Source organism: Mustelus asterias, chromosome 28 (assembly GCF_964213995.1).
Source record: "Mustelus asterias chromosome 28, sMusAst1.hap1.1, whole genome shotgun sequence".
NCBI lineage: Eukaryota > Metazoa > Chordata > Chondrichthyes > Carcharhiniformes > Triakidae > Mustelus > Mustelus asterias.
Genome location: NC_135828.1, coordinates 7,828,867 through 7,842,683, shown reverse-complemented (window position 1 = coordinate 7,842,683; position 13,817 = coordinate 7,828,867). Strand labels below are relative to the sequence as shown.

The following is a 13,817-nucleotide window of genomic DNA, read 5'->3' as shown; positions in this document are numbered from 1 at the left end:
CAACAACAGATGGACACCATTCAGCTCCTCGAGCCTGTTCATCATAGAATTCCTACAGTGCAGAAGAGGCCATTTGACCCATTGAGACGTCACCAACTCTCTGACAGGCTAAATTACCCAGGCCCTCTCCCCCTTCCTATCTCTGCAACCCCACACATTTACCATGGCTGATCCATCGAACCTACACATCTTGGGACACTAAGGGGCAATTTAGCATGGCCTAACCTGCACATCTTTGGACTGTGGGAGGAAACCGGAGCACCCGAAGGAAACCCACGCAGACACATGGAGAAGGTGCAAACTCCACACAGACAAGGCCAGAATTGAACCCGGGTCCCTGGCGCTGTGAGGAAGCAGTGCTAACCACTGTGCCACCGTATCACCCTGATCTGTCCTTCAAGTAGATCAGGGCTGATCTGAACGATGAACAGATCCAACAAGGGTAACATCTCCCACACCCGCCCCCCCACAACAAAACTTAAGACGGCTTCTAACAAAGGACTATGACCTAAGGAACTTATTTCTCGTTATTAAAAAGTGCACTGCATGAACCATGGGTCTCCACAATTAATTATGATATAACAGTCCCCGTGGACAGGCTACACAGGCAATAAATGTTAAGTGCAGTGAAAATGTTTTTCCCATCTCTGACTCAATGTTGAGTGGCTCACTCACTCTTGCCTACAGTCCACATTACTCATAACATTAAAAGACTGGGCTCAGATTAGACACAGAGCATCAATATCGACCCAATGTTGGGAAATTGTACTACAGTTTTGGGTAATGCCCAATTTTCTCTGAAAAGAAAAGGGCCCTATGACGTAAAATGGCCACTTACACATTTGTCAGGCTCCACGGGGCAGAAGAAACATATCGATAACAATTCAACCCATGTTAATCATTTTGAGGCAGGATATCTGCCTGTTTGACTCAGCAGAATATAACTGATGTGCTCGGGATGAGGGGGCAGTTAGAGTGATGGAAAAGAGATAGGAGAGGTGGGGGACGGTGAGATTTAAGGGAAATTCTACAGGAGGGGAGAGGACAAAAAAGGAAAAGGATGGAATGGAAAGGGTAGAAGCAGAGCTGGCTGTCCGAGGGCTGGAGTGGTGAGGTGGGTGGCACGGTGGCACAGTGGTTAGCACTGCTGCCGCACAGCGCCAGGGACCTGGGTTCAATTCCAGCCTCAGGTGACAGTCGGAGTGGAGTTTGCACATTCTCCCCGTGTCTGCGTGGGTTTCCTCCGGGTGCTCCGGTTTCCTCCCACAGTCCAAAGATGTGCGGGTTAGATTGATTGGCCATGACAAGTTAACCCTAGTGTCAGGGGATTAGCAGGGTAAATATGTGGTGTTTCAGGAGTGGGGCCTGGGTGGGGTTGTGGTCGGTGCAGACTCGATGGGCCGAATGGCCTCCTTCTGCGCCATGGGAATTCTACGATTCTACATGCGGGGATGAGCATGATAGATACAAGAAGAAGATTGTGTATATAGGGTAAGAGATCCACTATCTTCTCCAAAGGCGAGAATCTTTTTAAAGGATCACTATGTTTATATCGGACTGCCAAAGTCGTGAACAGCTGTGAATTAATTTTGTCACACTCATAACACACACAAATAACATTTGCACAATTTAGTCTTCAACCGGCAGTGACCAAGGAAAACAACATAGTCTTTCACAAAGCTCCTCCTTCTTTCACACAACTCACACCACTCTACTCATTCAATACCAAAGTATTAGCCCTGCAAAAATATCCATCTTTTCAATGGCACAATATTTGGGAATAACGATTTACGCTTACTCTGTGGGACAGGCAGTGGCGCAGTGGTTTGGTCACTGGACTAGTAATCCAGAAACCCAGAGTAATGCTCTGGGGACCCAGGTTCAAATCCTGCCGCAGCAGATGGTGAAATTTGAATTCAATAAAAATCTGGAATTAGGAATCTACTGATGACCATGAAACCATTGTCATAGAATCCTACAGTGCAGAAGGAGGCCATTCGGCCCATCGGGTCTGCACTGACCACAATCCCACCCAGGCCCTATCCCATAACCACATGCCTTTACCCTAGCCGGACCCCCTTGCACTCGGGGCAATTTAGCACGGCCAATCCACCTAACCTGCACATCTTTGGAGTGTGGGAGTAAACCGGAGCAAACCCACACAGACACGGGGAGAACGTGCAAACTCCCCACAGACAATGACCCAAGCCGGGAATCGAACCCGGGTTCCTGGCACTGTGAGGCAGCAGTGCTAACCCCTGTGCCACCGTGCCGCCTTGTCGTAAACACCCATCTGGTTCACTCATGTCCTTTAGGAAAGGAAATCTGCCGTCCTTACCTGGTCTGGCCTACATGTGACTCCAGAGCCACAGCAATGTGGTTGACTCTTAACTGCCCTCTGAAATGGCCGAGCAAACCACTCAGTTCAAGGGCAATTAGGGATGGGCAATAAATGCTGGCCTAGCCAACGATGCCCACATCCCATGAATTAATTTTTTTAATGTATTATTATAAGCCTCAGTTGACAGTCAGTCAGTAAATGTAGTCAAGTTTCACACAGGGAGGAGTATTATAGAATTGAATGGCGGAGGAGGCTTGAGGGGCTGAATTGCTTCATCCTGATCCAAGTTCTTATGTTCTCACTACACTGCCAAGGAACTTATTGAAGATATACAAATGAAACCTTTCAAAGACCTTCAAAAATAGAAGAGGTCACTGTAGCCTTTGTCCTTTAGCAATTTTATAATACCTGACTTTGGTATGAATTACAATGTTGTTAGCTGTAACAATGTTTTCTGGAATAGTCCAGGTACTTCACAACCAACTCGCAAAACACCTGCCCTGGAATTATTAAAACCAAAACTATTTTAAATGTTTTGCTGAAGACGGACATGTATTCGGGCGGAATTTTCACACCCCAATTCCACTGCCAGCGGGAAGGGAGAATTTGACGCTCAGCAAAATCGTCGGGCCAGATTCTCCAACCTCGCCCGCAGCTGGGATTCTCCAGTCCCACCGCAGTGAACGGATAGTTAGCCGAGCGCCAAATTCTCCGTGGCAGTGGCGGCGGGGAGGGGGCGAACGGCCGGAGAATTCCGGCCTCCGCTCACTGCGGCGGGAGCGGAAAATCCCAGCTGCTGGAAACACCAGAAAATCCAACCCCGTAGAGCGAGTTGTGAAGGACATTTGTGAATTCTTATCGTTAATGATCAACAAGCTTGTATTTATAGAGCACCTTATACTGCCTGAGTACTTTATCTACAATAAACTGCTGTGACTTCATGTTCCTTGGAAAATGCACCAGCCATTTTGGACCCAGCGAGATGTCACACGCAATAAATAAGGTGAGCAGCCAGTTCATAGTTAGGAGGTTAATCTGTCAGCTGTCTCCACGGGAACCTCTGTCTGTAACTGACTGTACTGGTGAGGATCTCCTGAGAATTTAAGTGCTGATGTTGTCCTGATGGAGCATAATTGATGACTTTCTGTATAGTTTTTTGAGTATCTGTGATACCATATTCATTCATGTGAAATTAGAATCATAGTACAGAAGGAGACCATTCGGCCCATCGCGCCTATGCCAGTGCTTTGAAACGGCGATCCAATTAATCCTAACCCCCTGCTTGTTCCTTACATCCCTGAAAATTTTTCCTCTTTTGAGTATTTATCCAATTCCATTTTGTGAACTGCCATCTAATCGATCTCCAGCATCAGGCAGCGTATCCCAGACTGCGGCAACTCAACTCGCTGCAAAACAAAAGTTACACGGGCGGCACAGTGGTTAGCAGTGCGCCAGAGACCTGGGTTCAATTCCGGCCTTGGGGGTGACTGTCTGTGTGGAGTTTGCACATTCTCCCCGTGTCTGCGTGGGTTTCCTCCGGGTGCTCCGGTTTCCTCCCACAGTCCAAAGATGTGCAGGTTAGGTGGACTGGCCACGCTAAATTGACCCTTAGTGTCAGGAGGATTAGCAGGGTAACTATGTGGGGTTATGGGGATAGGGCCTGGGTGGGATTGTGGTCGGTGCAGAATCGATGGGCCGAATGGCCTCCTTCTGCACTGTAGGGATTCTATTTTATGATTTACCACTTCTCCTAATTTCACCCTGCTTTGGGATGCCCCAAGGTCGGGAAGGCACTATCTCAATGCAACATCTTTCTTCTTAATCAGCAATGACTTATTCTGCACAAACTTTTGTACTTCTAATGGGACAAATTTGAATTCTGTTTTGGTAAAGGTGGAGAGAGGCCAGTGAGAGTTCAATTGCAAATTGCAAGTGCTGATTAAGCCCAGACTCCAAAACAGTGATTGCTTTCTTTTCTTTATTTTTTGTTACGTTGCAGTGTCAGGTGTGTGATAGACACAACACGTGTTCAAGCAGAGAGTTTGGGGCGGCACAGTGGGTTAGCACTGCTGCCTCACAGCGCCAGGGACCCGGGTTCGATTCCCAGCTCGGGTCGCTGTCTGTGCGGAGTTTGCACATTCTCCCCGTGTCTGCGTGGGTTTCCTCCGGGTGCTGCGGTTTCCTCCCACAGTCTGAAAGACGTGCTGGTTAGGGTGCATAGACCCGAACAGGCACCGGAATGTGGTGACCAGAGGATTTTCACAGTAACTTCATTGCACTGTTAATGTAAGCCTTACTTGTGACTAATAAACTGTACTTTCTTTTTAAGTTAGGCATGGTGCTGCACTCATAGCAAAGTTGTATGTACACAATTACAGACGCAGTGTCTTCAACGTTAACTAGTACACAGGTCTCTTTGCCTTGATTGTGAATGTAATATTATCATGTTGCTCATCACACTCCAGATTACTACCAGTGAGCTTGAATATTGCTGAAAAGAGAAGCATGTTGCCCAAGTTTTTCAGCTTGCACTCATCAGGACAAACTGACACCAATCAGAGTTGACCTGCCAACAAATCAGCACCCTTTTCTCCAGCAGTGTAAATTGTTGTGAATGTCTGAAAATTGGCATTCCTGTGTTTATTCTGATGAGTGCAAAATGAAAAACTTCAGCAATATGCCTCTGTGTTCAGTATTGCTGTAAAGAAAGACGTCTCATCAAAGTTTTTCATCCTGCACTCATCAGGGGTGACACGGTGGCACAGTGGGTTAGCACTGCTGCCTCACAGCGCCTGGGACCCGGGTTCGATTCCCAGCTTGGGTCACTGTCTGTGCGGAGTCTGCACGTTCTCCCTATGTCTGCTTGGGTTTCTTCCGGTCCTCCGGTTTCCCCCCACACTCCGAAAGACGTGCTGGTTCGGTGCATTGGCCGTGCTAAATTCTCCCTCAGTGTACCCGAACAGGCGTCGGAGTGTGGCGACTGGGGGATTTTCACAGTAACTTCATTGCAGTGTTAATGTAAGCCTGCTTGTGACACGAATAAATAAACTTATTTTTAGTTCGAGTTAAAAACAATTCAAAAAGCGATAAAGTTAAAATGTAGAAAACGTTCAATTTTCTATCATGTGTAATTGCTGTTTCTTGCGGTGTGGGGAATACAGCAGAGCTTCAAGTAGCTGGTCTTATGGTGCAGTGGGTAGTGTCCCTATCTCTGAGCCAGAAGCTCCATGATTAGAGACATGCTGGTTAGGCGCATTGACCCAAACAGGCGGCGGAGTGTGGCGACTAGGAGAATTTCACAGTAACTTCATTGCAGTGTAAGGTAAGCCTTACTTGTGAGTAATAAAAATATACTTTATACTTTGCTAATGCAGGCACATGGGCACAAAGGTATGTTCATAATGTGGTCAAATAGGTTGATTATCACTCTGCAAATCCTTCCCAATAGCCTATGGGAGATGGGAAGAGAGTTTCCTGGTCAGTCAGAACCATGTTGTGGCCGCAACGCAACAACCTCCCCCCGTTAAAAGGCTCCATGCGCACGGTTCTTGCCACGGGCTGCACTCTGTAGCAAGTGTCCTCCTTGCTTTGAGGGATCACAACAGAGAGTCTGCCTTTGGGATGGTTGTTGGGGGTTCGGTGACAGCCTTAGGAACTTTCACCTCTGAACCAGAGCAGCGTAGCCTCAAGTTCCTCAACGGTAAGTTTTGGATGGGCAGCACAGTGGTTAACACTGCTGCCTCACAGCGCCAGGGAACCAGGTTCAATTCCGGCTTCGGGTGACTGTCTGTGCGGAGTTTGCACCTTCTCCCTGTGGCTGCGTGGGTTTCCTCCGGGTGCTCTGGTTTCCCCCCACAGTCCAAAGATGTGCGGGTTAGCTCGATTGGCCATGCTAAATTGTCCCTTAGTGTCAGGGGCATTAGCAAAGTATAAAGTATATTTTTATTAGTCACAAGTAAGGCTTACATTCACACTGCAATGAAGTTACCCTGAATTTCCCCTAGACGCCACACTCCGCCGCCTGTTTGGGCCAATGCACCTAACCAGCACGTCTTTCGGACTGTGGAAGGAAACCGTAGCACCCGGAGGAAACCCACGCAGACACGGGGAGAACGTGCAGACTCCACACAGAAAGTGACCCAAGCCGGGAATCGAACCCAGGTCCCTGGCGCGGTGAGGCAGCAATGCCAACATGCCGCCCATGATAAATATGTGGGGTTACAGGGATAGGGCCTGTGTGGGATTGTTGTTGGCGCAGACTCGATGGGCTGAATGGCCCCCTCCTGCACTGTAGGGATTCTATGATTTTGAATCCGAGTGCCCTGGAGAGGAGCGGGGAAGTTCTCCCAGTGTCCTGATCAATACTGATCTCTAAACCAATATCTCCAACACAGATCATCTGGTCATTTATCTCATTGCTGCTTGCGGAAGCTTACTGTGCATACACTTTTTCTAGCAAGCTGCCAACACTAAAACAGTGCTAACTCTTCTGCGCTATCAATAAGGCGAAAGACTACCGATATGCCAATATAAGTGTAGGCTTTTATTCACAACAGAATCAGGAGCAGATCCCAACAAATAACCGACCTGGACTGAACAAGGGGGAGGAGACAGCCACCTTTATACTAGGTGCTGAGGGGAGGACCCAAACTGGAAGGGGATGTGTCCAGGTATGACAAGCACACACAACGGTGGTCCATATAGGACAAAGGCACAACTGAGGTCCACCACAAGTACTTCATTAGCTTTGAAGTGTTCTATGGCATCCTGAGGTTGCTCTATAAATGCAAATAATCTTTCCTTATTTTGGTTACCGATGCCCCCTCTGAGACATAAGAACATAAGAACATAAGAACTAGGAGCTGGAGTAGGCCATCTGGCCCCTCGAGCCTGCTCCACCATTTAATAAGATCATGGCTAATCTTTTTGTGGACTCAGCTCCACTTACCCGCCCGCTCACCATGACCCTTAATTCCTTTACTGTTCAAAAATTTATCTATCCTTGCCTTAAAAACATTCAATGAGGTAGCCTCAACTGCTTCACTGGGCAGGGAATTCCACAGATTCACAACCCTTTGTGTGAAGAAGTTCCTCCTCAACTCAGTCCTAAATCTGCTTCCCCTCATTTTGAGGCTATGCCCCCTAGTTCTAGTTTCACCTGCCAGTGGAAACAACTTCCCTGCTTCTATCTTATCTATTCCCTTCATAATCTTATATGTTTCTATAAGATCTCCCCTCATTCTTCTGAATTCTAATGAGTATAGCCCCAGTCTACTCAGTCTCTCCTCATAAGCCAACCCTCTCAACTCCAGAATCAACTAGTGAATCTCCTCTGCACCCCCTCCAGTGCCAGTATATCCTTTCTCAAGTAAGGAGATCAAAACTGTACACAGTACTCCAGGTGTGACCTCACCAGCACCTTATACAGCTGCAACATAATCTCACTGTTTTTAAACTCCATCCCTCTAGCAATGAAGGACAAAATTCCATTTGCCTTCTTAATTACCTGCTGCACCTGCAAACCAACTCCTTGAGATTCCTGCACAAGGACACCCAGGTCCCTCTGCACAGCAGCATGCTGCAATTTTTTACCATTTAAATAATAGTCCATTTTGCTGTTATTCTTATCAAAATGGATGACCTCACATTTACCAACATTGTACTCCAACTGCCAGATCCTCACCCACTCACTTAGACTATCTATGTCTCTTTGCAGACTTTCAGCGTCCTCTGCACACTTTGCTCTTCCACCCATCTTAGTGACATCTGTGAATTTTGACACACTACACTTGGTCCCCAACTCCAAATCATCTATGTAAATCGTAAACAATTGCGGTCCCAACACTGATTCCTGAGGCACATCACTAGTCACTGATTGCCAACCAGAAAAACACCCATTTACCCCCACTCTTTGCTTTCTGTTAGTTAACCAATCCTCTATCCATGCTAATACATTACCCGTAACATTGTGCATCTTTATCTTACAAGCGACCCCCCCTCCATGCTCAAGAACACTTTCCAGCATTGCACTTTGAAGGGACAATTTGCTGCAACAATTGCCCTAATTTCAGGGGTGGCGTCAGATACCCGAAGGAAAATGGTAAGCATATTATTTTTAAAATCGGTACACAACAGCAGAGGTAACGCAATAGGGTGTGACATGTTCAGTCCCAGAGCTTGCACACCAGCAGAATCCTGATGGCCTCCTGGATTCATCAGCCTCTGACACACCAACAACCGGCTGTGTAATCTGCTCCAATGCACCACGTCTGATACAAGATTCCTTCTACAATCAACATGCATCACAGCCGACACTAATGTTCACAGTCCATTCGCAAACGGGCAGTGCACGATTCACATTCCCTCCCCAGCAGTGACAGACACACCACAGGCTCTGCCTGACACCATGAATCATTAACAATACAGGAAGGCAAGAATTATTTTACTACTGATTTAACGCACAACCGATTAAACCCTCCCACAGCCAGACAGAGCATTGATGAACCCATTCCCACATTAACAGGAATCCTCAAACAAACTGGGCAAGGCTGAGAATCCAAATGAAACAATGCAGGGAAGAGGTTGGATTGACCGTGTTAAAAGTGCCCCTTCGTGTCAGGGGGACTAGCTAGGGTAAATGCATGGGGGGGTTATGGCGATAGGGCCTGGGTGGGATTGTAGTCGGTGCAGACTCGATGGGCCAAATGGCCTCCTTCTGTACTGTAGGATTCTAATGATTTCTATGAAAACATACCAAAAGTCATAGAATCCTACAGTGCAGAGGGAGGCCATTCAGCCCATCGAGTCTGCACCGACAACAATCCCACCCAGGCCCTATCCCCATAACCCCATGCATTTACCCTAGCTAGTCCCGCTGACACTCAGGGACAATTTAGCACAGCCAATCCACCTAACCCATACATTTTTGGACTGTGGGAGGAAACCGGAGCACCCGGAGGAAACCCACGCAGACACGGGGGAGAACCCGAGCTGGGAATCGAAACCGGGTCCCTGGCGCTGTGAGGCAGCGGTGCTAACCACTGTGCCACCGTGCCGCCCATAAAGCCCTCAATATCTGTAAAGGGAAATGGGAAGTTGGAGAATCTTCAACAAAACTATCCAGATGGGTCTACACGCCCAGACACCAAACTATCCTTCCTTGCACCCATTCTGCATTTCCAGTATTTTCTGTATCTAGTTCAATTTCCATTCCCTGAATCCGACACCTCCTGCCTGTGTTGACAGCTAATCTGGGACTGATACACTTCACCGCTCCTGATCAACACCAGTCATTCATTGAGTCGTTACATATCTTTGTGTGTGTGTGTGTGCTTGAAGCTACGTTCATTGGGAGGTAGCCTTGAATCTGATTCCACACACTGTGCAGAGATGTATCAAACACTCTTATCTAACTGTACTCCACTCTGGGTGGGGAGCTGGGGATTTAAATTGTTCCTTATGTTCCCCCGCCGCCCCCAAGAAATCTAATTATGTGTGATGGGTTCTGAGCCATAGGTATCATCCTCCCAGTCCCGCTCACTGCTCCAAGTGTCACCCAACGCGGCATAGCTGACTGACATTCAGAGAAGGAGAAATCTCAGCAACCAGCAGGAGAGGGAGGGACAGAACCGGCGTCTGGAGGCTTTTCTGTTCTCTTAACACCCACAACTTGCTTGTTTGCTGTTATGTTGTGTGTGTGTGCACTGGGGAAGCTTTGCAATAATTCCCGCGGCACCAAAAATCTGAAACTTCCACTTCAAACTCATGAAATTAACTTTTTATTATTTCCCAACGAGAAGAAAGCATGACACATGTAAAAGAAAGCCCAAAGCAAACAAAAACATCTATCAAAATTCCTGCCAAATTAAAGCAATGTGCAGTCGAAATGTTATTTTAAAAAACCCATTGCAATTTCAAAGTTTGTTTCCCATAATGAGATCCACTTGTGTGTCAGTTTCAGAGGGTTAATTTTCCACCGTGCAGCCTAATCTCCAAACTTTCCACCCCCTGTCTCGTTCTTCACATATAAAAAAAACCTTACCTTCGTTCAGTAACAGGACCAATAATGTGCAGGATCCCTTGAGTGAAAACATCCTTCATCTAGTCCAGTTGTCCTTTTAAGAGTTATTTTCCACCCCAGTTAGCAGCTCCCCTTGTATCCAGGCTGGGTTTATTTTGTTAGTCTAGTGTGCTGTGTGTGTCTCTCTCTCCTCCTGTCTCTCTCTCACACACATACACTGCCCCCATTCTGCTCCTGGTTGGATGCTGTTCATCATCGGTCGAAAAGTTAATTAGAGATTAGAGGCGGTTGCCGGGGAAATTCTCAGACAAGACTCGTGGTGACGCTGTGAGTCAGGGCAAGATCAGGAGGGTTTTCCTATCCCCTCTCTTTGGGAATACAGAGAGGGGGGGGGGGGGGGCGGGGGGCAACAGATAATCAGGCAAAAGATTAAACCATGGAAATGTTTGACCAGTGAGGACTGAAAGGCTATGGGACAGCACAAAGGGCGACCAGACATATCTCCATAGAATAAAGTGAGTTAAAACACAGGGGACATCGTAGATAACGAGTAAGTTATTGAGGAGGAGACTAAGCACAAAGCAATGGCCTTCTTCCATTGGGAAAAGATACAAAAGTCTGAGGTCACGTACCAACCAACTCAAGAACAGCTTCTTCCCTGCTGCTGTCAGACTTTTGAATGGACTTACCTTGCATTAAGTTGATCTTTCTCTCCACCCTAGCTATGACTGTAACACTACATTCTGCACTCTCTGCTCTATAAACGGTATGCTTTGTCTGTATAGTGCGCAAGAAACAATACTTTTCACTGTATGTTAATACATGTGACAATAATAAATCAAATCAAAATAGAGTTTATTTATGAGTGTCACAAGTAGGCTTACATTAACATTGCAATGAAGTTACTGTGAAAATCCCCTAGTCACCACACTCCAGCGCCCATTCAGGTACACTGAGGGAGAATTTAGCATGGCCAATGCACCTAACCAGCACGTCTTTCGGACTGTGGGAGGAAACCGGAGCACCCGGAGGAAACCCACGCAGACACGGGGAGAACATGCAGACTCCGCACAGACAGTGACCCAAGTCAGGAAATGAACCCGGGTCCCTGGCACAGAGACGGCAGTGCTAACCACTGTGCCACCGTGCCGCCAATAGAGAGGGAAATGACAAAGGGTATGACTGGGAGAGAGAGAGAAATAGCTACACCCAGGAAATAAATAGAGGGAACGGGAGAGCGATTAGTCCACCCACTGCTGAGAGCAACTGAGAGAGAAGAGAAAGGCAATTTAACTGGACCTTTGAGGTGATATCAGAGCTGGATACAGTCTCACTCCAGGGGTGCAGGTGGGAGGGTTGGCAGCCTCTGCCCAGCAACAACCAGCTTTGCTGTTATAAACTTGGGGGGAGGGGGGAATTGACAAATTCATTGGGGCTCACGTGTCAGTGGAGAGGGGGCAAAATATGCAGGACTCAGGAGTCACTGGGGATGGGAAGGTGGTGGGGAATTTGAGTCAGTGTGTTCAAAAGTAACTTGCAAAGATAGAACAACTATTTTATTTCTAAAACAAATTTATAGAACACTCACCTGATGAAGGAGCAGCGCTCCGAAAGCTCGTGCTACCAAATAAACCTGTTGGACTTTAACCTGGTGTTGTGAGACTTCTTACCGTAATTCAGAAAGGGAAATGACAAGAAAAAAATGAACAGAACTAAATAATGCCTCTGGGATTGGAAAAAAATAATAAGTAATTAATATTAAGACAAAGAAGTAAACAAGAATAAGAAACTTAAATGTTAAAACAAGAGCAGGATTTAAAAGGCATTTTTTTTTACTCCTTTCTTAAAGTTACTAAGTCAATACTCAGAGTGGACTGGGCAAGTCCTTAATCCATCACCTTGCTTGCTCCAAAAACCAAATTCAAAATCCAATTGAATCGAATTCATGGCCCCCACAAGAGAGACAAACAAGATCCAAGCCAATAAGATGAGGCATTGCCCCTTCTTGAAAGCAGTCAAAAATGTAAGGAATGAAAGATAAATTGCAAGTCATGCAAATGAATTTCCTTCATTGGAATGATTTGATTTGATTTAATTTATTATTGTCACATGTATTAGTGTACAGTGAAAAGTATTGTTTCTTGTGCGCTATGCAGACAAAGCATACTGTTCATAGAGAAGGAAAGGAGAGAGTGCAGAATGCAGTGTTACAGTCATAGCTAGGGTGTAAAGAAAGATCAACTTAGTGTGAGGTAAGTCCATTCAAAAGTCTGACAGCAGCAGGAAAGAAGCTGTTCTTGAGTCAGTTGATACATGACCTCAGACTTTTGTATCTTTTTCCTGATGGAAGAAGGTGGAAGAGAGAATGTCCAGGGTGCATGAGATCCTTGATTATGCTGGCTGTTTTTCCGAGACAGTGGGACGTGTGGACAGAGTCAATGGATGGGAGGCTGGTTTGCGTGATTGACTGAAATTCGTTCACGACCCTTTGTAGTTTTGTGCAGTCTTGGGCAGAGCAGGAGCCATACCAAGCTGTGATACATCTATAAAAGTTGGTGAGAGTCGTAGCAGACGTGCCAAATTTCCTTAGTCTATTGAGAAAGTAGAGGCGTTGGTGGACTTTCTTGACCATGACGTGGAGGGACCAGGACAAGACATTGATTGATATAACAGGGGGAGTCTGTGTGAAAGGAGACTGTATGAGTTGGGAAGTGGATCCACTTGTACAGTTCACAGGACCTACTTTGGGGTTGCATGAGTAAGTTGGGGCTTCTCCTTGGTCTCCTTTTTACACACAGGAGTGTTCAGTAAGGAGACAACATCGACCCCTCTCCTCAGTAAAACGTTAAACCACAACAGGGTGTGGGCGAGGCTGCAGAAATCCACCAGAATAGAGTGAAATCTGCCCTGTCTGCAGTCCATTCACCACACAACCCCTCAGTTAAAGTTTTTGGTGTATGGATGCCTCTGAACTGGAGCAAAAGAGACAATAATTCCAAGGTTTATTCAGTCATAATGAATATAAGCAGTATAACTCCTGTTTGGCTCAAATGTGCCTCCATTAACTTACCTACAACAAATATATTTTAAATACTAATGCTTTAAGAGTCAACTTTTCTATTTTTTAACCAGTTGGAAAGTCAACAATGTTTTTTCAAATGGTCTGGAGTCAGTAAGGGCATTCTCTGAAGTGTAACCAAAGTACTACAACAACAACTTTTATTACATAGCTCCTTTAACGTATGTAAAAGTCTCAAGGCTCTTTACAGGAACATTAATAAACTAAACTATCTAACCCAGCCACAAAAGACGATATTAGGGCAGAAGATTACCAAAATCCCGGTTGAGGATTAGTGTTGCCAACCGTCCAGGATTGGACTGGAGTCTCCAGGAATTGCAGCTGAATCTCGAGGACACTGCTGTGGGCAACCCTAGAGAGAAAAGAATCATTAAAAA

The 13,817-nt window shown here is 46.3% G+C and overlaps 1 protein-coding gene across 1 annotated transcript in view; it reads right to left on the bottom strand.

Annotated features, from left to right (window-relative positions):
• Positions 1–10,519, bottom strand: part of LOC144480127 (proto-oncogene tyrosine-protein kinase receptor Ret-like) — a 75,722-nt gene extending 65,203 nt beyond the window's left edge. Inside the window, exon 1 of the mRNA XM_078199273.1 lies at positions 10,383–10,519. Within this exon, the coding sequence (XP_078055399.1) occupies positions 10,383–10,434 (52 nt within the window). The 5' untranslated portion in view covers positions 10,435–10,519. The remainder of the gene's footprint in view (positions 1–10,382) is intronic.
• Between the last annotated feature and the right edge of the window lie 3,298 nt (positions 10,520–13,817).